The 24,140-nt window shown below is 37.1% G+C and overlaps 2 protein-coding genes across 2 annotated transcripts; both read left to right on the plus strand.

Annotated features, from left to right (window-relative positions):
- Window positions 1-9,018: 9,018 nt before the first annotated feature.
- Window positions 9,019-9,825, plus strand: LOC145777628 (zinc finger BED domain-containing protein 5-like). Its single transcript, XM_082589062.1, has one exon. It carries the CDS (start codon window positions 9,094-9,096, stop codon window positions 9,823-9,825), a length of 732 nt encoding a protein of 243 aa, XP_082445188.1. The 5' UTR covers window positions 9,019-9,093.
- Window positions 9,826-11,675: 1,850 nt separating this feature from the next.
- LOC145777626 (cytochrome P450 4F2-like) lies at window positions 11,676-22,978 on the plus strand. The gene is made up of 10 exons (XM_082589060.1): window positions 11,676-11,802; window positions 13,312-13,444; window positions 17,391-17,549; window positions 17,660-17,819; window positions 18,118-18,240; window positions 18,563-18,650; window positions 19,466-19,568; window positions 19,999-20,209; window positions 20,656-20,738; window positions 21,327-22,978. The coding sequence occupies exons 1-10, from the start codon at window positions 11,697-11,699 to the stop codon at window positions 21,496-21,498; spliced, it is 1,338 nt and encodes a 445-aa protein (XP_082445186.1). The 5' UTR covers window positions 11,676-11,696; the 3' UTR covers window positions 21,499-22,978.
- The last annotated feature ends 1,162 nt before the right edge of the window (window positions 22,979-24,140 follow it).

Here is a 24,140-nt window from a genome sequence, read left to right on the forward strand (position 1 = left end):
AGATCTGATTTTGAAACTAAAATTATGGAAGTCTTAAAGGGATACTAAAGGAAAAACCTGAATTGGCGATTTTCCACGTTCTTTGTGTTTAACATGCTACCATGAAATGATTTTCAATAAAATTTTGCCCCATTGCGGTCTGACCACCATTGCGCGCGTACTTTTGTCAGAGCTTTCAAAACAAGATTGGGCTTGAGCAGCGAAGCGTGCGACTGTACAATCTGCGTCACTAGAGACTAGCAATCAGCTGATCTCGCAATAATTGTTACTGCGGGCGATTTGACTGTAGGCTATGTATGTTAGGGTGGGCCGTTTTTGACTTTTTTTCGAAATTCAAAAACGGCTAGTCATAAAAAGTGGCACATGCATGAAAAAATTACGTGTGCAAAATTTCATCAGTTTGGGGGTGCATCTTCTGCCCCCGCAGGGGGGTCAAACTTTCAAGTTTTTGAAAAAAAATGGGAAATTTCACTTTCCGTTTTAACATAATTTTTTTGATAATTTTTCTACTGGCTAGTTATAAATTGTAAGTGGAATGTACCTAGAACTTTCCTATGTAAAGGCATGTTCGAAGCTTAAGGTTTACTGCCCCCGCATCGACGACCAAAATGCTGAATTTTCACCAATTTGAAATGCTATATTGTCATTGGTCAATAAACAAAACTTGTCGCAAAAGGGCGAGATGGTGTTATCGCTGTACGCTCGTTTATGTTCTGTTCACTAACTTTGCAAGATGATACGAACTGACAAACTATAAGACGTAGTCTTGCTTAAATTAAAAGCAATAAGTTAGTAGGCTACGTTTGATCAGTTGCAGCTATAAAACGGAACCTATAATTTACTTTAGAATAAAAGCAATATGATCTGCAAGTTCCGTAAATGGAATGTACTGTACAGTTCCATGTGAATTGTTATCATGATTTTGTTTACACAAATTTGTTATTTACAAACCATTAAACGTTCACTTGATGATGTTCGTCCTTCGTTTCCGAAGATGACCAGGATCATGACTTGCGCGTAATTTTGTTTTAAGTGGAGGAGGGCTGCGCAGGACTCCAATCTCACTCTCTTGTCTCAGGTTTCAGGGTCCAATGGCAAGACATGGTCAAGATGATTGGGTGAAGCATGAGATGCAGTAGGATGACCATAACGTCTACGTATCACGTCATGCTCTTGGGCACGTCCTGCAATTGTGATACTGGATGGTGCCTTCCTGTCCGTTGAGCTAAATCCAGTGATGAGCTTCTTCCGCACAGTCTGCCACACATCTAGGTTTGAATAAGGTGACAAGCCGGAGTGGTGTTATTTGACCCATAGCTGGGGCCCTGACAGGTGCTACTGCTACGGGCCAGAGGAGACCTGGGAGTAATGGAAAACTAAGAGGTAACTTCATATTCCCCATAACTCTAGAGTTCCCACACTGGAGCCTTTCCCACCGGTTGCTTTTTTAACGTCATGCCCAGGAACGTTCACTTGATAGGTTACTACAGAACCACATACAAGAGTAAACTTTGTTTGACAGAAATGTAACAATAAAAAAGAACTTGTGTTAACAAAAAAAACACGAAATTGTGTCAAAAATACAACAAACAACAGGGTCTTTTATCCAGTTTCCCAGATTATTGCTCAAATTTAGTTCTGGCTGAAGTCTAATGAATCATAAAATCTTGTTTCGACTGGAACCTAAGAATTTTTCTCCTTGATTGTAATATTGCTTTAATGTAGGCTACCATCTCTTTCAATGCTGTCCACCACATGTGATGAGCATCTGTTGTGTGTGGCAGAGAAAACGTAGAAAACAACTGTTGTGAAGGCATCTTTGTTTTGATATGCTCTTTTATCACATTGCTGTCAACACCACGCATCGCTGGGGGTTTCGTAACTGGAATATTTTGCCAGTCTATCATCTCAAAGTAACGTTCGGAACTGAACTGCAATATTGACAGCAGGGTGAATTTTTGCTGACGAGTGCTGTGAGATGATAATATTCTTGAATTGAAAATTCTTCTCCATCCTAGTTTCCTTACATACTCTTTGGTATAACATATGATTGCAATCAAAATGTTTTCAGGATGTGCATAAAACGCATTTCTCCATATTACTTTGTTGAGGATGTTGCGAGCTTGATTCGATAGCTTCTGAGCAGAGTATAGAATTTTAAAGAAATGTTTTTGGCCATTAGTGAAATTGCTTTTCTTTATAATGGCAAACCATCCTGGAATATAAAAATTCATAATATAGTCCACACATTCCACCAATACAGCTGACGCGTAAGATGCAACATATAAACCTAGAATTCTATTGGCTGTATTCAACCATCTTGAGTGGTTCAATCATCATACCTGGACTCCTATATGCGAAATGAATTGATATATCTCCACTTTTTACTGCTCTGTGCATTAGGGTGCCACAGGCGCCCTCATGTGGCCGAAATCACCTGAACTTTTTTTCTGGTGTGACATTTCACATATTAAGGCACTTTGCAAAGTTTGATTGAGATTGGACAAAAATTGGATGTGCAGATTGAAAACGAAAGTCTAAACTGAAATACAGTAAAATTAGGGGGTTTCCCTAGTTTGAACATCAGTTTTTTTGCTATTTCTCATCTTTTTCTCAACATTGAAACAAGGTAAATTCAAGAATTAGGTTAGGAGACCAGTGCCAGTATGTCAAGATCTCACTTGAGGTCAAGCATGACAGCTCCGCGCCTGTTACATTGATTCACCATCTTGCAACATTGAATCAACATAGCTGGCTTGACCTCACTCGGGGTCTTGGAATAATGGCTTTAGTATTTCTTCTTCTGTTGAATCAGTGTTGCAGCGCCCAGGAAAGCTTAGTATTAAACCCATGCAAGTTGTGACTGTGAAAGGCAGGTAGCCTACTGTAAGAAAGGGTTATGTTACCTTCGCTTCTTGCAGGAAAGGCTAATAATGTTGCAAAACCTATGGTTGTATTGTTTTTTAGGTTATTCTACTAATGATAATTGATACGGTAGTGCTTTTACAAATCGGTCTGGTTATTAATGAACAGCCAGTCTCAGAATGCTGAGAAACAGTATCTTCTTCTTTCTACTATTCCAACGAAAGATGATCAGAAAATCAAGGGAAGTAAACTGCCAACTTATCATCAAGTGATTTTAAGCTTTCTTGCCTTTAAGCAGGAGCTTGAATCTCAAAATCCCACGAAAAGGAAAATCCAAATATGAGTAGATGCAGCAAACGAGACAGTGAAGGACATCTTAACGTTTTACTACAAAGCTAATATTCCAACAATTCATCCAAAAAAATGGCTCAAAAAATTCAATCTTTTCGAGATGAAATTAGTCTTATCTTCAAAATTCAGATCGAATGCTTCCATAGGAGTGATGGAAAGCAATCGGAAAGGATTAAGGATTTTAAAAAGAAACTTCAATTGACCTTTCCTTGACCTGGCCTCGCGATGTAATGAAGAAGATGTCAATTGAGGAAGATAAAGAATTTTTGTGGAGCATGCAAACTACCAGAGAGGCGTCAATGGCAGGGAGAGACAATGCTTTGCGTAAGACGTTGAAACGAAAACATTCTAGAAAAGAAGCAGAAGTGCAAAGGAAAGAAAAAGAAATAAAACGTCAAGAGGCTGAATCCAGCAGCAAAAGTAACATTTCGCTTTCTTCTAGCGATGATACCAGTGATGAAGTGAATGCAGTCAACACTGCCGAGCCTTCTACATCCACAGGAAGTAAAAGGAGTCACCGTCGAGTTGTAAAAACCGGTACCACAATATTTGTACCACACGACATTTTACGATCACCTGGTTTAGTGGCCACAAGTTTACAAAACAGAATAACACCAACTGCATTATCTGCAACACTACACTCGTTAATCAAGAGTTGTTCTGGTGAAACTATTCGCGTAAACTTAAACTACATGACGGCTCAAAGGTATAGAGTTGAAACGATTTTCAATATTTCTGAAGCGGTTAAAAAAGGTTGGGTACCTCCTGAAGTTGGAACTATTCATTGGGATGGTAAAATGATGGAGTCACTAACAAACCCTAATAAGCAAGTTGATAGGCTTCCGATATTACTATCAGGTATTGGAGGCTCAAAACTGCTTGGTGTTCCTTATTTGCCTGCACAAACATCCGATCCAAAAGGAAAGCAAATAGCCAATGCAAGCATGGAATTGTTAAACAATTGGAACTGTACTGCATGTCTTGCTGCAATGGTGTTTGACACCACAAGTAGCAATACGGCCACAAAACTGCGGCCTGTACCCAAATACAAGATTATCTTGGAAAAGGCCTACTTTGAGCAGCATGCAGGCATCATATTGGGGAGATATTACTGACGCATGTTTGGGAAGAACTCAAAATAGAAAGCAGCAGTGGACCCAACATTTCATCTCAATAGACATTTTCTTTACATGGATCCTTTTTTATAATGCATGAAACCTCATATTTTTAGGCATTTTTCATAAATTGTTGAACATATACAATTGACACATGGTCTGTACGATTGTAAATTAGTAAGTAAGTTCACCAGAAAGTGTTCGAAGTTTAAATACTCCGTAACTGAGAAGAAATGTCTGAGTTTTTATGATCTAGAGAGGATTTTACTATTGAAATTGTGCAAATTTACCTTTAAAAACTTTAAACTTAATCTGCACGTCCAAATTTTATCAAAACTTATTAAAATTTCTCACATATGCTTTTTTTACCAAGTGTCACATATAAAAAAAAGTTCAAAACAATGAAAACTATCAATACTACAAAACGCTGTAAAAACTCTTAACACTACAGGTTACATCATCACAATTCCTTGGGATTTTTACAGGTTATAATTTTGAAAAAATTGAATTTCATTTCATTTTTACAGGTTGTAAATCTCATTTAATTTTTACAGGTTTAAAAACAATTTTTGTTCATTCTGTTCAGATTACTGCAGGATGCGCCGATCATAACAAGCATTTTGCTTCTTTGTGATGTCATAGATGTTGACATCAGTTGCTTGGTTTCCATTGGAACAAATTGATTGAAACTTTATCGTGGCGGATGGAGGCTGTCCTTAGTAGTTCTGGAGTTTTTTCTGCAGATTGGATTACGGTTATAATATTTAATATCTTTTCAGGAATTCAGGTTTAGAGGTTTTTTTTGCAGATTAAATTACAGTTGTAATATTTAATATCTCCTCAGGAAGTACAGGTTTAGAGATTTTTTTTGGCAGATTAAATTACAGTTGTAATATTTAATATCTTTTCAGAATTATCGATTCTTCACTGTTTACATGTTTTTACAGACCTTCTGATGATCCGTTAGGTGAAACAATTTGTAAAGGCTTCAGATAGTAATAACTATATTTGATTTAAAAAAAAGTTCAGGTGTATCGGACGAAATTTTAATTTTTGAGGGGCGCCTGTGGCACCCTACTGTGCATGTGTAGAAGATATTTTTGGTCAGTGTTGAGGTCATTTTCATCAATCTCAATCTCTGGTGCCGGAACTGCTTTATATTTTACAACATCTGGTTGTGTGACAGTGGCTAGCTGCTTTATAATGGGCCCAGTGAAGCTATCAGGTCTGCTAGTATTGCCATATCTTTTATAAGATGCCTAAGAGGCAATTCATTACTATGGAGTAGGCATATTAACCATTGAAGTGGCTTTTGGAAATGATCTTCCAGGAGCTTTATCACGACGCCTTTTTGATCTGTGTTTATTGCGGTTCCATCGCATCCAATTGCATTGTCATTACATTATCGTAGCTAATTTTATTGGATCCAAGATATTCAAGAATCCCGGTAGCTATTGACACATTAGATCAGTTGGCTGCAGTAAAAAGACCAATGAAATGATAACTTGGCTCCTCAAGTAAAGTAATGTGTTCTTCAACTGCGAAATGTTTTCGAAGTCGCCTAGCAATTTCATTTTGTTTGATGGTTTAATCTTTTCGGCCATCAAAATATATGCTTTGCAAATTTATGCTCATGATAGGTCTACTTTCCATTTGAGTTGTAAACCTCATTTTTTTCTCGCTCTTCTCACTTTGCTTTTAAGTATCTATGACTGATTGAGATTCGCTATCCGTTACAACTCCCGCATCTTGTAGAAACGATGAAGCAATAAGTGCTGCAGACCTATCTGAAATACCAGTACAATCGCATGATTCAGCAAATACTACTAAACTGGAAGTCCCCTTACTTTTTCTGGGGTTTTCCGAGGCAAAACTGGGTCGATAATCAAAATCTTCGCAGCGTTCTTCATTGGATGACAAAGTTTCTGAGCTTGAATAAGAAGTTAAAGGAGTTTTAACCAAAGCGCTACTTGTGCCTGCTCCTGGGTCTTCACGTAAAGAACGGACTTGTTCTGATCTGGCGAGTCTCCTCGGAAAACGTTTAAAATTAGATTTTGTGGCCGATTTATCATGTTTATCAATCATTGCAGAAAATTGGAACACTTAGGCTACAACAACCGATTTCAAATATATTTGCTTTGCAGATTCTTTCATTTGGTCCAAATTTTGCTGAAATTTAGGCCCACCTCTAGAATTTGACTTCAAAAGGTTATTCATTTTTTTTGTAACTCTTTATCATAAATATGCACTGATGTTTGTACCTCATTCGTATCTTCCTGCAAAGTTAATGGACAGAACATAAATGAGCGTACAGCGTTAACACCATCTCGCCCTTTTGCGACAAGTTTGTTGATTGAGCAATGACAAAATAGCATCTCAAATTGGTGAAAATTCAGCATTTTGGTCGTCGATGCGGGGCAGTAAACCTTAAGCTTCGAACATGCCTTTACATAGCAAAGTTCTGGGTACATCCCACTTACAATTTATAACTAGCCAGTAGAAAAATTATAAAAAAAATTATGTTAAAACGGAAAGTGAAATTTCCCATTTTTTTTCAAAAACTTCAAAGTTTGACCCCCCTGCGGGGGCAGAAGATGCACCCCCAAACTAATGAAATTTTGCACACGTAATTTTTTCATGCATGTGCCACTTTTTATGACTAGCCGTTTTTGAATTTCAAAAAAAAGTCAAAAACGGCCCACCCTAATGTATGTCTGTAGGCTACATCAAAACATCAGATTTCAACATCAAAACATCAGACAGTTTGCTCAAAACATCAGATGTGGTAACGTGGCTTTTGCTATTGCTGTCTTTTGTGACGTATTCTCGAACAGTGTTTGCACTTTGGTTATTTTGAAAAAAATGAAATTGAATGAAACATCGGACTTTGGGCCTTGCCAGCGCCATTGAAAACAACTTTTTTTGGTAATTTTTCTTGAAATGTATTCTTGAATGTTCAGTTTACGCATTTTAATGCTTAATTCCCGTTTGAAATTTTCATTTAGTAGGCCTTTAAGAATCAAACGTAATAATTCGTCTTTCAACCGACAGTTATTTGCCTGTGGCTCATCGTTCCTTTTGTGTGTGTTCTAATTGTTTGTCAACATGCCTGTAGTTTTCAACTCATGTGATCTGTTTCCCGACACAATTTACTCGCAATCATTCTTGTATCACTTGTTCAGTTTGTTTCAGTCAAGAGTGTCGTTACAATTATAGCGCAAAGTCAAATTTATCTTACGATTTTTCATTTTATGCATATTGCAGATTTTAAGTAATTCCTGATGAGGACACACGTACGTTTCGAAAACGCTTTAATTATTATGTTATATGTATTTTTTGTGTGTGTAATACGGTAGCCACTTTAACAAGTCGAAATTCTGCCACTAAACTTGACTAGAATGAAACCGCCAACCAATCATAAGCTACGGTTTAATTGACTTAAAAAATGGCGAAAATAAGATGATAAAAAGCAAATTAATTGATGGATTTTTTTGTCAGCTGGTTGGCTTAGGGCAGGGGTTCCCAACCGGTGGGACGCGTACCACTAGTGGTACGCGGGAGCTTTTCAGGTGGTACGCGAGCAGCTCTCCGTTGCATGTGATATGTAGTAGTATTGTCAAATAAAGTAGGCCAATTGCAACAATTGTTTAATTTTGAGTTTCTAAAATATGCGAACAACACTTTTACTTCTTTCCGTACTAAATTCTCTGCACTCAGTAAGCTGCTGTTGTCGATCTTGCTCCCTGCTGTCATTGTTATTAATGCAATGCTGCTGTGCGAACTTAATGGTGTCTGTGACGAAACTATTATGGGTGCAATGTGAATGGTGTCTGTGACGAAACTATTACGTGTGCAATGTGGTCTGTGCAATTGCAGAATTGCGTTTATTTTGATGTTGGTTTTCCCACGTGTAGTGGCTGAATCCTGAACAGCATTACAGTTTTGTCTAAATATTTGAAAATGTCGAAGCGAAAGTATAGCAGCGCAGAACCGCAGATTATATTAAGTATGGTTTCATTGCTATTCAACATCGTGGAGATAGCTTACCTCAGTGCGTGATCTGTATGAAAACCTTTTCAAATGCAGCTTTGAAACCAAGTTTGCTTAAGCGGCATCTTGAGTCCAATCATGCAGATAAGATGAATTGAGATAAGAGTTATTTTGAGCGACTTGGGGAGAACGTGAAGCGACAGCGCATGGATCACACAGGCCAGTTTTACCAAAATAATCCCGGAATTGTGAAGGCATCCTATAAAGTATCTCTTCTGATGGCCCAAAACAAAAAAGCTCATGTCATTGCCGAGTCACTTGTTTTTTTTTACCAGCAGCAAAGATATTAGTCAGAAATTTGATTGGAGAAGATTCAGTGGCAAAGTTGGATAGTGTATCGCTTTCTAACAATACTGTGAAACGACGCATCGAGGAAATGTCAGTTGATATCACTGACCAAGTGATTGCAGGAGTAAGAGATTCAAAGTTTGGATTTGGCTTACAACTTGATGAATCCAAAATGACACCTCGCGTCATAAGAGTTCACTGTTTCATACACAGGTTTGCTCTTTGCACAAAGGTTCTTCCTGCAAAGTTGTTAATGTGCTTGAACAGGGTAGTCAAAATCGTAAATTTTGTTAAAACATCAGCTTTAAATACTCGATTGTTTAAGGTTCTTTGTGAAGATCTTGGCTCAGACCACACTTGTCTCCTCTATCACACAGAAGTGCGCTGGCTCTCTCGAGGAAATACAACTAAACGTCTTTTTGAAATGAGGAATGAATTACTTTTATTTTTCCAACAGAAAGACCATGAATTTCAAAACGATCTGGAGGACGAGGAATTCATTGCAAGATTGGCTTATTTGTCAGATATATTTGAAGCTTTCAATCATTTAAATCTGTCATTTCAAGGGCAAAACTGCACTGTCGTAGACTTTGTTTCAAAACTGGGAGCTTTTATCCGAAAGGTGGAATTATGGAGAAAAAATGTGGAAAACAAGCGCTATGGTATGTTTAAATTTCTGTCAGCCCTTGAAATGGAAATCAGTGATGACTTTTCCAGAGAAATTACCCAGCACCTCTCGCTGCTAACTGCTGAATTGCAGCATTACTTTCCAGATACCACAAGCTGCCCATACATCACAGATCCTTTCTCAGTGGACCCAGCCGACCTACCTGTCGGTACAGGGGAACAAGAGGAACTGATAGACATGCTGGAGGATCAGACAGCAAAAAAACAACTCAAAGAATGTTGTGCAATAAACTTTTGGCTTAGTATGGCTTCTTCATACCCAACGCTAGCTTCCCACGCTGTTCCACAACTACTGATTTTTCCTTCTACTTGGGAATGCGAGCAGGGATTTTCTATTCTTATGAACATCAAATCAAAAAATCGAAACCGAATATGTGCCCCTGGACATGACTTCAGATGTGCTATTAGCAAAGTTATGCCAAGCATCGATCAACTGGTGAAAGATAAACAAAAACAAAAATCTCATTAAATTTAGTTGTATTGTGTTTGGTTGTGTCTTTTTCTTTGTTATTCTGATGCGTTCTGTGCTGTGTGGTGTAATGGACTCTGTGAAGTTTTGTTGCTAATTTTGCTACTTTCGCTGACTTTACATCCAGATTCATCATCTTGCAAATAATTTAATATTGGATGAAATTAGTTGTTTTGAAAATAGTGGTACGTGTTGACAATCCATGGTGGCTAAGTGGTACGAGAACATAAAAAGGTTGGGAACCCCTAAGCCTTAGGGGTTAGGATTAGGGCTAGAAAGTAGTCATTTCATTGATGCGGGTTCGATTCCCACCACTGCTATTGCTCTTTTTCTTCTGTAATTACCAAATAAAGTCCAAAACAAGCATTAACTCTCTGGATGAGTGCTAGAAGGGTCACAATTGGACGGTAGCCTCTTATAACATGTTCTGATTGGTTGGCGGTTGCATTGTAGTCATTCGCAGTGGCAGAGTTTCGACTTGTTAAAGTGGCTTACGTGTAATACATTATGTTAAACCCGCTAAGGTTACTTTGTTTTGTTAGTTTATGGACGTAAATTACTTACGGTAACACCAGCTCAGTGGCCGAGTGGTTTCGCCTTCGCCTCTGGTGCTGGTAGATCTGAGATCGATTCCAGGTAGGGTCAAGCCGCAAACTTTAAAAACGGTACCGATTGTGTTCTTTCTGACATAGCGCAGTGAGAATGAGTCGGGTAATAATGCGATAACATCGTAAACCTGATATAAAATTACACATGAGCCCTGTCGCTAACAGATCTTAGCTGTTGTAGAGCGACAATAAATAAAACCATAACATTATTATTACTCACGGTAACATGTGACAAAAGAAAGATGGTGATAATGAAGTAGACTACGGTCGGTACATAAATTAAACGTTATTCAACATAAATATGCAGTAGAGCAAGCATCTTCCTCTTTGTTTACGTGTGCATTGAAAAGTAAATCGGAATCATTGAAAGTTACATGAAGCTGAACCATCTCTGTCGAGTAGCTGCAGCTGAACCAACTGTGTCGGTCGAGCTGTAACAACTCTGTCGGTCGAGTAGTAATCGCCTTCGGCACTATACTGTAGTGCTGGTAGATCTGAGATCCATTCATTGAACTCCAGGTCATTGAACTCCAGGTCATTGAACTCCAGGTCATTGAAATCCAGGTCATTGAACTCATTGAAAAAAGCTGCCGAAATACGTTTATTTACATCAATCATTAACCCCAGGATTAAATCAGTATCCCAGAACAAAATCGGTCATTTTTGCATTGATTCAACGTCTGCAGACATTGAATCAATACACAACTGACGGATTTTGCTGTCTAAGTAAACACGTCTAGGCTTTTATGTTCATTTGATTGTATTAAAATTGCTAATGGCCACGTGGAATGCCAATCATTTAAGAACAAGGATAATTGTTAAATGTTCAGTCTTGAATTTGAGTTCTTGCAAGAAGCATGCGTTGGTCGTGGTTCGCCAAGCTTGCTAGTTCTGGAAGTGGATATGTGTTCTCCAACTTGTTCACAGATTGTCTAGCCTCTATAGCCCTTTGCATACTAACAGGAAAAGTTCTTATCCCAGCATTAAAAAGATATCAATTTTCAAAGAATCTGGACAAGTTGTTTGGCACGAATACAAAGCATTGGTTTTATGGACATGCAAAAAAAGTAAGTGAACCACAACTTCAAATTAGGCTTGAGAAAGGTAAACTGTTTTTGTCTTAAAATTGGGGTAAGCAACAGACTAGTGATTGCTTGTACACTTAGGCTACATCAGTTATAGGTTTCACCTCTGTGTGTGACATCTTGTTGTTGTTTCTTACAGTACGGCTTCACGGGAGAGGGATTCATTAACCTGTCTCTCATGCATTGGGCTTTTCCAAGCACTTGTAACATATGGGTAGGTCCCCTACTTTCAATTGTTCACTGTTATCATCCTGATACAACTATTTCGGTGTTTGGAAGCAAAGGTAAAATAGATGAATCTTAAATATATTTCTGCCGTATCAATGGGTAGCTATTTTTACTTTAAAATTCCTACACGTTGTATACTTTCTACACTAGCGATTTGGCATTTTAGATGGTGTACCGGATGAAGCACTCATTTTTCAATGATATAATGTTGTATGACTTCAGACTTTAAGCTTGTTGTTGAAAAACACCAATTACCTCTACCCATGGTTTAGTAAGTGTGGTGGTCATAGTTGCCGAAGGAATGGCAACCGAGAGAAAAAAACTGTCCATCCTACTCTTATTAGTGGAGAAAGCTTAGAACTATGAAAATCTTAATACTGTACTTAGATTAACTGTGGACATTATCTTTAGTTTTTCATTGATCACGTGCTCACACGCCAACAAAATTTTTTTTTGAATTTTGCAAATTTGTTTTGGTTGTTCAACTACGATGTAGTAGGTTAATTAACTAGCGGCATAGGGCATGTCGTATAAGCACGTTTCATATTCGCAGCGGATTAAAGAGGTCGAGATTTAGTTGTATGCACATGAGAAACTAAAAGTAGATCAAGCAGAAGTGATGTGCTGAAGTGTAAAACATTGTTTATGGTACCGAGCAGTAGCGTTGACAGGAGGGTCCAGGGGATGTTTTTGAACACATGCCCACGGTGATGTTAGGGACCAGGAACATTTTAAGGGGCTCAGAAACATGAAGAAACCACAGCGTATTCTGTGGATACAGTAGGTTTTTCTTACAAATTTCTTGATATGAGGCCCAAGAATGTTGGTGTCGGAGCCAAAATATCTTCTCAATGGCCCTAGTACCGAGTTTTGGTATCTGTTTGTTACCTCTGGTGTCTTTGTGTTTTCCGTATTATGAGGCCCGGATTTAGGGGGGGCAGAGGGTGCAGGTGTCCCGGGCGTGGAAAAAATGTGATTTTGTGTGATTTTTTTCTTTTAGCCTTTGAAGTTTCTACAAAATGCTGTGCAGTGCAGGATTAATGCTACTGTAAACGTAGAAGTAGTTTTTCGCGCCGAAGACGCGAAAATTTTTTTTGCACGGGAGACCCCTCGATGTAAAAGTGCTCCGGGCCCCCCATCAGCTAAATCCGGCCCTGCGTATTATTGTTTTCATTTTAATTTATAATTATAAAAGAAAACGTCTTTACTTTATTAACGGTTTGTTTTCTACTTTGCGTTGTATTTCTTATTTGAGTTGCATTCGTAGAAAGCAATTTGTCAAAATTTGTAAAATATAAAGTAACCAAAATTTCAAGTTTTTATGTCCAAAAATTGGTTGCCTTTGGGCCTAGCTACTACCCTTCATGAAATGACATCTTCCTCTGCAGTTAGAGTAGAGTAGTAGACCATTATACCATAAAATGACAATTTACTTGAAAAGCATCAAACAATTATATACTTTATTCAAAAACTTTGCATGCTTCGGTTTTCACTATTAAATGTTTTTGCTGGGCCTACGTTACTTTGTGAAATCTTTTTTTTTATCCATAAATAATTATTTTAAGCTCCAAAGAATGAATTTGGTTATCAATTTTTTCGTCCATGGCTGGGAGATGGACTTTTGACGACAAAGGGAAAGAAATGGCACAGAAACAGACGTCTTTTGACGCCAGCTTTTCATCATAAGATTCTACATTCGTAAGTTTGTTTGTTTGTTTGATTGATTATCTTTATCCTGCATTGCGGGAAAGCGGACTTGAGCGCTATGCATCGGTGTACGCCTTCCGACGTACACCTGACCCACGCTGTAGCCGACTGCAATGTTTGTTACCTGTTGTCTACTCTATTTATGACTTAAATTTGGTACTACCCATTACTCGAAATCGATCACTGGGTAGAGGCAATTATCGTAAAGTTTCTTGCCCAGAGAAACAACAGCAAGTGCGGGTGGCTGGAGTCGAACATGCAGGCTCTCGACTGCGAGCCCAACGCGCTAACCACTCGGCCATTGCTGCCTGTTATCACACAACCATTATGCAATCTATTTTGACCATTTTGTATTATAAAGTAATTGAAATTAGTTTTTAGAAGATTTACAACAACTAGGTACTGCTGTATGTGCAGTAGCTGAAAGCAATCGCAAGATTTTTGACACGAAAAACGCCGCGTTGCTGCTTGGATTCGCATGCAAAACGTAACGACGTTTACAACTTTTAACTCAACATGATGATTTATGCAATTAATTTGAAATTTGAAAATTAACTGTTTTTTTGGTCTCAAAATAAAAAGCACAAAATGTAGATATTAAACTCATGTTCAACAAACGTTTGGAAAGCTATTCTGCCTTGTGTCTTCATCTTCAGTGGTTTGAATGTTTAACACTAGAAGGAAAGAGCACGCTGATTTGTTACATTTGCGTGCACATAACTTCTGAATTGTTAGTAGGGTTGCCATGATATTTCATGAGTTTTTGTGAATTATTGCTTTAAACATATTCTGTGAATTTCAACTGCTTAGTTAATCGCAAAAGAAAAATAAAGTGGTCACTATCTACAAGGAGGCATACGTCAATTGACGCACTGCCAGTTCACTATTGAAAAACCAGTCTTTGTGAGATAAAACTGGCTGTTCTTTCTGCTATCAATCAAGGTTGATCAAATTAGATCAGATTAGCGCATTAATATAACACAAGGAAAAACTGTAAAAGTAATGTGAGTGATAGGATATGTGAGCTAATCCCGATTAAAGTGAATTCCAGCTGAAGGATTCTGAAGGATGGTAGTGTTAGAAAATTTAGAGGTTTCCATTCATTTATCAAATTAGATCAGATTCGCGAATAGGTATCACAAAAGGAATAGCTGCAAAGGTGTTATTAGTGATAAGATATATAGCCTACCTGCGAACGATTTTAACTCGTCAGATTCAAGCGATGGTTCTACGGCTGCTTTACCAAGGACATGTAAGGAAGCAGCTAGCCTCAAGAGAAAAAAGAAACTAAAGCGATATATGAAAGCAAGAATTTAATATTTGGAGGCTCAATCTGGAAAAATCGGAATATTGACCGATAAAGATAGATAACTACAGCGCAAACCCCAACAGCGACCACCAATGAAGGTACAGAAGACTGGTTAGTGTAAATTATAGGCTATTCGGAAGAGCACCGGACAGAGTTTGTCAAGAAGGTGAAAGGGGCCGTTTGTGAAAAAGAAAGTACTTGGATGGTTTTCTACAAAGCCGTAAAAGAAACCGCAAAGGATGTGATTGGATACATATTAGGTAGACCAGAAAATAAAGAAGAGACATGGTAGTGAAATGAGGATGTGCAGAATATTGTCACGAAACAGAGTGAATGCAAGATACCTGAAAAGATGTAATCTAACTACCTAACTGCTTCTGCGTACAAGACTGCAAGGAAAGAAGTAAACGTGTTGTGGGGAAACCAAAAACTGCAGCAAATAAAGATCTGTACAAGCAGCTTGAAAAAAAACAAAAAAACAATTGAACCCAACTCGATTGTTCATACAAAAGAATAAAGACCCTAGAGATGTCTACCAAATAGATGGTGAAACATATGAACTAACATGTTACAAAGGAAGATGCATAAATTCTAGTAAGATTGGGAAAATACTACCAACAATTAAGAAATATACAGTAGAACAAGAAAAATGTGACAATCGACCAAGCGGCAGATAAAGGTGTAGCTAAAGTTGTGCAAAAAGATATAACAAACACCTTGCAGAAAATGAAAAGACGACAAGCAGTTGGACGTGGACCAGGCAATATTTCAAGTGAGTTTTGGAGGATGATGGAAGCGACAAGAATAAAATAAGTAGGCTATGCAATTTTTCAGACAATTTTGAAGACATAGAACATGCCAGACGACTTGAAAAGTAACACGTTGATTTCAATTTTCCAAAAAGTTTCCTTGTCACAAACCAGTCTGACTTCCTGCAGGAAAGGAGCACGTGAGGCACATTAGATCCAATACAGTATTTGAGTTGCGTCAGCTGATGGAAAAAATACAAAAAAAAAAACAAGATTAACATTGCACATTTATTAACTCAGAGAAGGCACATTATCAAGTAACAAGAAGAGATACGTCTTGCAACAAAGAAAGTAAAAGAGATGTATGTAACCTTGCGGTTTCCTGGTCGAGGTGCTTCCTGTCATCAAGTAAACAGCAGTAGTATCCTGTCATAAAATTGACTACAGCACATTAAATTGACTACGTAAAATCACTACATGAAGCACATATAAAGGTTCATAATCAGCAGCGCATACGAACTTCAAATTTGTATACAATTAGGCCGACAAAGTCAGTTCACGAGTAACATCATTAAAATTCATTAAAATGATTTATAAATTTAATCTTAGGATATTCCACAGTTGGCGACATTGTGTGCTTTAACCCGTTAAGTGCGTAATTAATTTTTCGAAACTCTCCTTACTGTGCGTATTTAATTTGATCACTCGCAGTATTTTTCGTCGCATTATTGCTTGCTAGGATATTGGGGAGCCCCCATGACGCAGCATAATACGCTTTTGTTCAATTTCCTTTTGTGTCTATTGCTTTACCTTTTCATCGACTATTGCGGAGAAGTCCCCGACTGGACTATTGTTTCTGGTGTAATCGCATTACTCTCAAGTGATCATACTTTTCACCATTGTGAAATTATTCAACTCAGTTGTTTATTATGAAGAAAAAAAAACACATCAGCTCACAGAACAAAATAATTTCTAAGCATTTATAGGACACTAAACAAAGTACACGTAAGTTTAGTTTGGAAATATTCAAACTGTATCATTTTCTGACGCTTGTTCTAACATTAGCAGCAACACAAAACCTTATTGCTTTGTTGACTATATGTTACAAAATATGTTTTCAAACACAACAAAATATTTCTGAAACTGCTTGCAACATTACATCAAAATGACTTCACACAGTCTAAACGCGTATGACGTGGTTCGAATCTTATACACCGGAAGGAAGCCATTTTAGAAAAAAAAAACATTTAGGATGAAATCTTTTTATTCTTGCAATTGTGTTTATATTGTAGGTGAGTGCAGAAGCTACCTAATATTGTAATAGGGGATTAATGATTTCCGTCAGGCTGCAATAGTTATTGTAATGTAAACAATGCATCTATGTTTCTTCACACGTCATAATTGCGCCTTCCAGATAAAGCAAATAGAGGAAAGCGAAATTAAAAGCGCCATGAATAGCTGCGATCACGAAAACGACAATTGTCGTCTTACGCACAGCAAGAGCAACTGTCTCGGACGACAATTGTCGTCTTACGCACTTAACAGGTTAAAGGGATACTAAAGGAAAAAGCTGACTTGGCGATTGTACACGTTCTTTGTGTTTAACATGCTACCATAAAACGATTTTCAATAAAATTTTGCCCCATTGCGGTCTGATCAGCATTCTGCGCGTGCTTTTGTCAGAGCTTCCAAAACGAGAATGGGATACTGATAATGGATTTTTAAAACGATAATTGCGGATAGCGATATGCAAAACCTTTCGTTTGCGACAATAGTATGTATCTGTCATTGCAAAGTAGTTAAAACTATTCACTTCAGATATATACGAAAGAAGCAGAGATCTAACCAGGCCTACTATAACTCACTTTGTTGAATTTAGGTACCTTAAAGAGTTTAATGCATGTGCTCTTGTGCTTGTTGAAAAGTGGAAGAGAGAATTCGGAAACCCTGTTGAAGTATCGGAGCCATTGAGCCTGCTTACGCTAGACACAATGTTGCAATGTGCCATGTCACAGAAGACTAATTGTCAAAATATAAGGTAAAAATGTGTGACATCACAATTTAAAGCAAACTACTGTTACACACCTGAATTTCGATCATTGTTATCACATTAGAAGATTTGATGTGATAGTTTGTATTTTGATGTAGTGGAAAGCATCCCTATATTGAAGCGATAAGTGAACTCACAACTCTTCTGATGAAAAGAATTTCAACACCACAGTATTTTTTGGATTATTTTTTTTTCAAAAGCAATGATGGAAAAAGATTTAAAAGAGCTGCAGATTTTGTGCACTCCTACACGGAGAAGGTAAATTGTGCAAATAATGCTATCACTATTTAAAGGATTGATTATATATTTATAATAATTTCATTTTAATACTGGAGAAAATATTTTCAATCAGATTATATTTTTTTCTACTTTATCCGCATAAATAACCTTTTCAAGCAGACTAACACGGTAAAAGTTGCAGTGACTGGATCATTTCTCGAAAAAAATCAACTTAAAAAATCCAGTTAGATTGTTGTGCAAATGCCAGCATTTGATGAATGCCAAACGGCACTAAAAATGCATTTAGTTGATAAGCTAAACAAATATACATTTTCAGATTATTAAACAGCGACGGGAGGAAATAAACAAAGAAAAAACGTCGTACGAAAATGAGAATGATGCGCTTCAATTGAAGAATACGAAGTTATTGGATTTTTTAGACGTTTTACTTAAAACAAGGGTCAGTTACTTGTTGTAGCCTACTAGTAATTACTTTTAGATATACGTTCAGCATTATATACACTGCATCATTTCATAAAGCAAAATGTAAGCAAAATATGTTTGTTTAGCTTACATCTAGTTTCGATATCACTATAGACGAGGCTCTTGTCACATGCAATTTAGGAAATTCTTGTTTCAAAGAAAGCGTTTTGAAAGCTTGTACAGAAAAGCTACTGAAAACTATAATTTTACAGCCACCTCCTAGGCCTATATTATGCCAAGCAAGTTTTGTTTTGCTTTGACGGTCGGATATAAAAACATGAATGAATGAATTATTACAGGACGAAGATGGTAAAGGTTTGACTGACTGTGAAATTCGTGATGAAGTTGACACCTTCCTATTTGAGGGACATGACACCACTGCTAGCGGTAAGGCAAAAGTACAGGACATCAACTTTCATAATGGACAGGATAGTTTTTGTTGATCTGCTGAAATTGATCCGTTGTTGATCGTTGAAATTATTCAAAAAGTTTATATCTTCTAATGATTTTGAAAAGTTTACCTAACATAACGTAACTAATGTTTTGATTTATTCGCTTTTAATACAGCAAAAGATTTACAAACTTGATAAAAAGATCAAGCTTTTTTACGTTAAAAAGACAGTTTTAATTAAATAATAATATCTGTTTGTTTCATACCGTGAAACAAAAATGTTTGATAAAAAATAATAGTATTCAAACCACCAAACAATCTATGCCTTTCTTACAAAGTAGCATATTCATGTAGCTTTGTCGTAATTGAAAATATCGCTCACAATAAAACTAAGAAGGTATGATTCAATTTTTGTTTATCGTTTTTATTACACTACACTAGTTATTATCGACATGGCTTGAAATAATTTTCCTAATTTTCATGTAATCTTAAACTTAGCATTCGGCCAATCTTTTCCTTTGTATGTGTGAGAGTACTTCAGGCTTGTTGTAGGATGGCGCAGCGGATAAGGCGTTGACCTTCCGATAAGGGTAATCTGGTTCGACTCCCTGCTACTGGTTGTTGAAGAACACCGGTTGTCTCTACCCAGGGTCTAATAATTTGGATAGGCATAGTTGCTGACGAAAAGGCGGCCGAGAGAAAGGAGCTGGCAACCTTATTCTCGTTAGGGCTCAGTGTGATGGAAAACTTATCTTCTCATTCTCCAAAGCTTAGCAACTGAACATGGCACCACCTTTACTTTTTACTTCAGGCTTGTCATGGATCATTCACAACTTAGCAAAATATTCTGATCTACAAAAGCGATGCAGGGACGAAGTGTTAGCAGTGGTAGGAGACAAAGAAAATGTGGAGTGGTATGATGAGATTATTATTCTGCTTGATTTGTTTCATTATTCTATGACATACATCTAGGGCCGCGCAAGGCCATTTTACGCTCAAGGAAAGCTTCAATTGTTGCACCCTCTTGCATCACATTTAATGAATTTTTCGCTTATCTGAAGCCAAATTGTTCTTTATTGAACTACTGTAGTGGATAACAGATTTAACATATGCAGTATCTTTTTAGCAAGTGTTGATTAATAGCAGAAATTTCAATTTCATTTTGCATATTATAGTAACTATATTGTACAATCTAGACTTCTGTTGTTTCGAAATTTTAATTTTTCGCAGTAAATTTGATATCCTGAAATGAATATGAAAACCAGTAATGTTCGATTTACAATATGCTACGTTAAGCTGTAATTTATTTTTCAAAAAGTTAAGAATGCCTTCTTTATGTTTCAGGAAGGATCTTTCAAAGTTAACATATATGACAATGTTCATGAAGGAGAGCATGCGCTTATATCCTCCAGTGCCATCAATTGGTAAGACCTTAGCCAACCCATTACAACTCACTCATAGCAAAACGCCTGAGAAAGTGATACCTTCTGGCGCCAACGTCACTGTGAACATTTTTTGTCAACACCGAAATAGCCATGTCTGGGAAGATCCACTGGTGAGATAATTTTGTTTTTATTTCATTCTTAATTTCAAAAGAGCAATGATTATGAAAATAGATAAAGTAATGTGGGTCAGGGATCAAATAACTTTTAACTTTATGCTTTGACTTGATTCGAAATGAATTCAGAATGACAATTCGTCTTTGTTAAGTTGCCATCTTATGTGGCTTATATCGACAAACCTGCACAATATATCACCAATCTCTACTCTGCTTTAAGATTACGGAAAGCTTAAGACTTTAAGATGGCAATGCTGCTCTCACAGCGATTGTATAAGCAACTCAGTTCAATAGTTCAAGCGTCTTGGTTCAATAACATCACTGCTATCACCTCCAGTGCAAGTAGATTTATTTTATCTTCCAGTTGAAACCAATTTTAAAGTAAGAACTTATAAATGCGGACTTGCAGATTTTACGCAAAATAATCTATTCAATATACTCAGGTGTTCGATCCAGAGAGATTTACAAACGATAACATAGCGAAGCGTTCTGCCCATGCATACATCCCATTTTCTGCTGGGTCAAGGTATTTCCTTAAACTCATAGCCTACATGACAAATGTAGTCTAAATTAACATGTTTTACTGCGTTAAACTTTATTAGGCCTCAGTCTTGTTTGTTTCACTGCATATCAAGTTTAAAGTGAGTATACAAAGTGCTAATGCTGTCAAGGAAAGAATACCGAAGAAACGCTTTAATGTCTGATTTTAAAACATAAAATTTTTAAACTTAAACATACAGATTTAGAAACAGAATACTAGTTCAAAAACATTTCTTTGTTTGTTTTACGTATTTTTCAAATTTTCTTTCTTACATGTGCTAGCCGAAGATGCTATTACTATAGCGAAATCGATTTTTAATAACTTACAATAAAAGGTTAGATTGTTGTGCAAAAGCCACCATTTGATGAATGCAAAATAGCAGTAGTTCAAAAACCTTTTTTTTTTAAACTTAAACGATAATTTGATATTGATTTTGTAGCTTAGCAATGCATTTCATTTTATAAAAAAAAATTGAACTACATGTTGAGGTATGCAAGTTATGATGTGTTATTAAAATCATAAAGTACTGTAGGCTACAGATAAATATAAAATAAGTTGTTGTTTGCATTGCAGAAACTGTATTGGACAAAATTTTGCCATGAATGAAATGAAGGTTGTACTTTCACAATTATTGCGACGTTTTCGTTTCTACCTGGACGAGAACACTCCAGAACCTATCCTCGCTCATCGTCTTGTATTGAAAAGCGAAAATGGAATATTTGTAAAGTTCAAGGAAGAAAATTAAACCTTGTTGTTTACCTATGTGTATTGCAAACAGATACACGAACTAGATTCTAGTCAATTTAATTTTTTTAGCTGATTGTAGCGGACGTCGAGTAGTCCAAAGCATTCGCTCATACCTACATTCATTCATACATACATTCGCTATAAATGATTGCAGCAACATATGAGCTACACTGATCAAGAATGATCTATATCATGGAAAATTGAAATATTGACAATGATTGCTTCAAATTGATGTGTTCTTGTAATAACTCTAACAATGTAGCATACTGTAGATTTACTGGTTTGGTGATTTAAAATAGTCATTTCAAATGATGATCAACAATGAAACATCCGATGGATGCAGCGTAAGCTATGAAATGTCGAGTTTTTGTAACAGAATTGTCACATTTTTTAATTCAAATTGCTAGAAAACACTGTACCAACTAAATATAATATGGGTAGGCGTTTAACATAGGTGGACTCCCCAACCGGGGGTTTGAAAGCGGTAAATAGGTCTTACGTGATTTAAGCTGTTAAAGATCGAGCTTCTGTATAGTAGTATTACAATCATTTTTTTTGTTTCAAACAGTCAAAAAACACCAAACAAACCAAAATGAGTAGGCTGCTAAACATCCGTCGGCCTCTCTCGGCCGGGGTTACGGAGGGCGGTTAATACGGCCCGGCTACCCTACACCACTTTTGAACAAAAGAATGTATGCACTAAACAATCATAACAACGTTGAAAACAAATTGCAAAAGGTGGGGGCATGGTCCTATATGTCCCCCTGTCACAATCAATGTGCAACGCCTCGCGTCGGGCTGCTTTGCGCCTTGACAGAATGTGCAGCTTTCATTATGGAATTTTGAGCGATATGTTATTATCGGTTATGACCTGAAGTAACCTTGGATTGCGAATCTTTGTTATGTAACGTAGTTCTGGACCATTCTGTAAGATGCGAACCTCGTACATTCTGTTGTTTTCTCAATCACCAATTATCGTTTGTCATGATGTCACAAGGATGTTTACCAATGGATCTCTGATGGCAAAATCGTTATTATGTAAGAGTCCTCTACCCTACGTGACCTTCTTTAGACTTCTTTAAGCTTCTGCTTGTTGACATTTATTGCAACTTGACAGAACAATGTGACATTACGTAACCTTCTCGATGTTACTAGACCGAAATAACTTTCTATAAATAGTGGTATAGTTTGCGTAATGATTATTATTGAGTTGATTATGTGATTATGAGAGTTGTATTATGACGAGTTGATTATGAGAGTTGTGTTATGAGTTGTGGATTGGTAGTTGGTGCAGAAATTATTCTTGATTGAGAGTTGAAGAAATCGAATACAAGTAGATGAGAATTGGTGCTGATATAAATTGTGTTCGAAATTAGAGTTATTTGAGAAGCCGTTCGTTAAAGTCCTTCAAGAAGTCAGATTATCATTTCACTAGTGGAACCATTCGACATTTAATTGACTGCTTTTCGGTTATAACCCATTAAACTACGTCATTGAATCTTTCCAAGTCTTTTTCCTGGTAAGAGATAGAAAGAAATCGTGACACCCCCTTCCTTGCGTACACCGCTGACCAAGTCTGTAAACTTTTAGACTTTTCAATGACTTTAAAAAAATAGTTTTAATTATTTTTTAATTGACTGCATATGCGGACACCGAAGAAAACTACACAGACCCTATGTCGGAAACCATTGCCGATTGAATGAGTTATGTAAAGAGCAGGTTATGAATAAGCTTATTTGAGTTGCTGTCAGCACCATTCCATGATTCCACACTCTCAGATAGTGGTTTCCTTAAACTTCAAAAGCCAGTTCAGTGGCTGAGGGGTTTTGTTTTCGGCTCTAGTGCTGGTAGGTCTGAGATCGATTCCCGGTCATATCCTAAATACTTAGAAATCATACGGAAATACTGGAAATCATGCCCGAGACAGAAACAATCTAAATTAACCTAAATTGGAGACACAGTGTCACTTAACGAACAAAAATGTCTACAGGGTCATACCAAAGACTTTAATAACAGTACAGATTGTGTTTGTGTAAGTCAGGTAATAATGAGGTGATATCGTAAGTCTGATAAAAAATTAATAAAATGTCATGTCGCTACAAGGCTAATGCAACACAAAGTGAAATAAAAAGTCTCGAGGATTAGATGAATTGGTAGCCTATCCTCGCAGCTTCACAAGGATAGGCCATTGGCATACGTAGCCTACTATCCTTCAGTACTAAGGCCTATCTCTTTTTATGGTAATAGTGTAGCTATTTTTATAATCGCGATCACCTATGCCCAAACTTTCTATCTCCTATGATTAGGCTATGCTTTGGTTCTCCACTGCCCATGTTAGAATTTCTTATTGCCCGTGGTTTCGATTTCTTCTGACTAAGTTTTCAATCTTTTATGCCTATACATTGTATGTCCTATGACCATGTTTTGGATTTCTTATGCCAATGTTTTGCACTTTTTATTCCCAAGTTTTATATCTCTTAGGCCCAAGTTTCGATCTCTGATGCTTATTTTTGCAAGGTTGGATTTATGTAGCCTATACATACATAACCTACGCGTGGACGTCGCTATTTCCCGACCTACGCATTACTGTGTTTTGTTGAAATCAGGCTCCCTAGAACTACTTGCTAAATCTGTTCTTAG

Source organism: Aplidium turbinatum, chromosome 9 (genome assembly GCF_918807975.1).
Source record: "Aplidium turbinatum chromosome 9, kaAplTurb1.1, whole genome shotgun sequence".
Classification (NCBI taxonomy): Eukaryota; Metazoa; Chordata; class Ascidiacea; order Aplousobranchia; family Polyclinidae; genus Aplidium; species Aplidium turbinatum.

Excerpts from the sequence above, each read along its gene's own strand:
- LOC145777626 (XM_082589060.1), top strand. The coding sequence starts at position 11,697 with ATGCATTGGGCTTTTCCAAGCACTTGTAACATATGGGTAGGTCCCCTA. Across the intron at positions 18,241-18,562 it reads ACGTTTTACTTAAAACAAGG|GACGAAGATGGTAAAGGTTT; the intron begins GTCAGTTACTTG and ends GAATTATTACAG. Across the intron at positions 20,739-21,326 it reads CCATTTTCTGCTGGGTCAAG|AAACTGTATTGGACAAAATT; the intron begins GTATTTCCTTAA and ends TTTGCATTGCAG.
- LOC145777628 (XM_082589062.1), top strand. The coding sequence starts at position 9,094 with ATGAGGAATGAATTACTTTTATTTTTCCAACAGAAAGACCATGAATTT.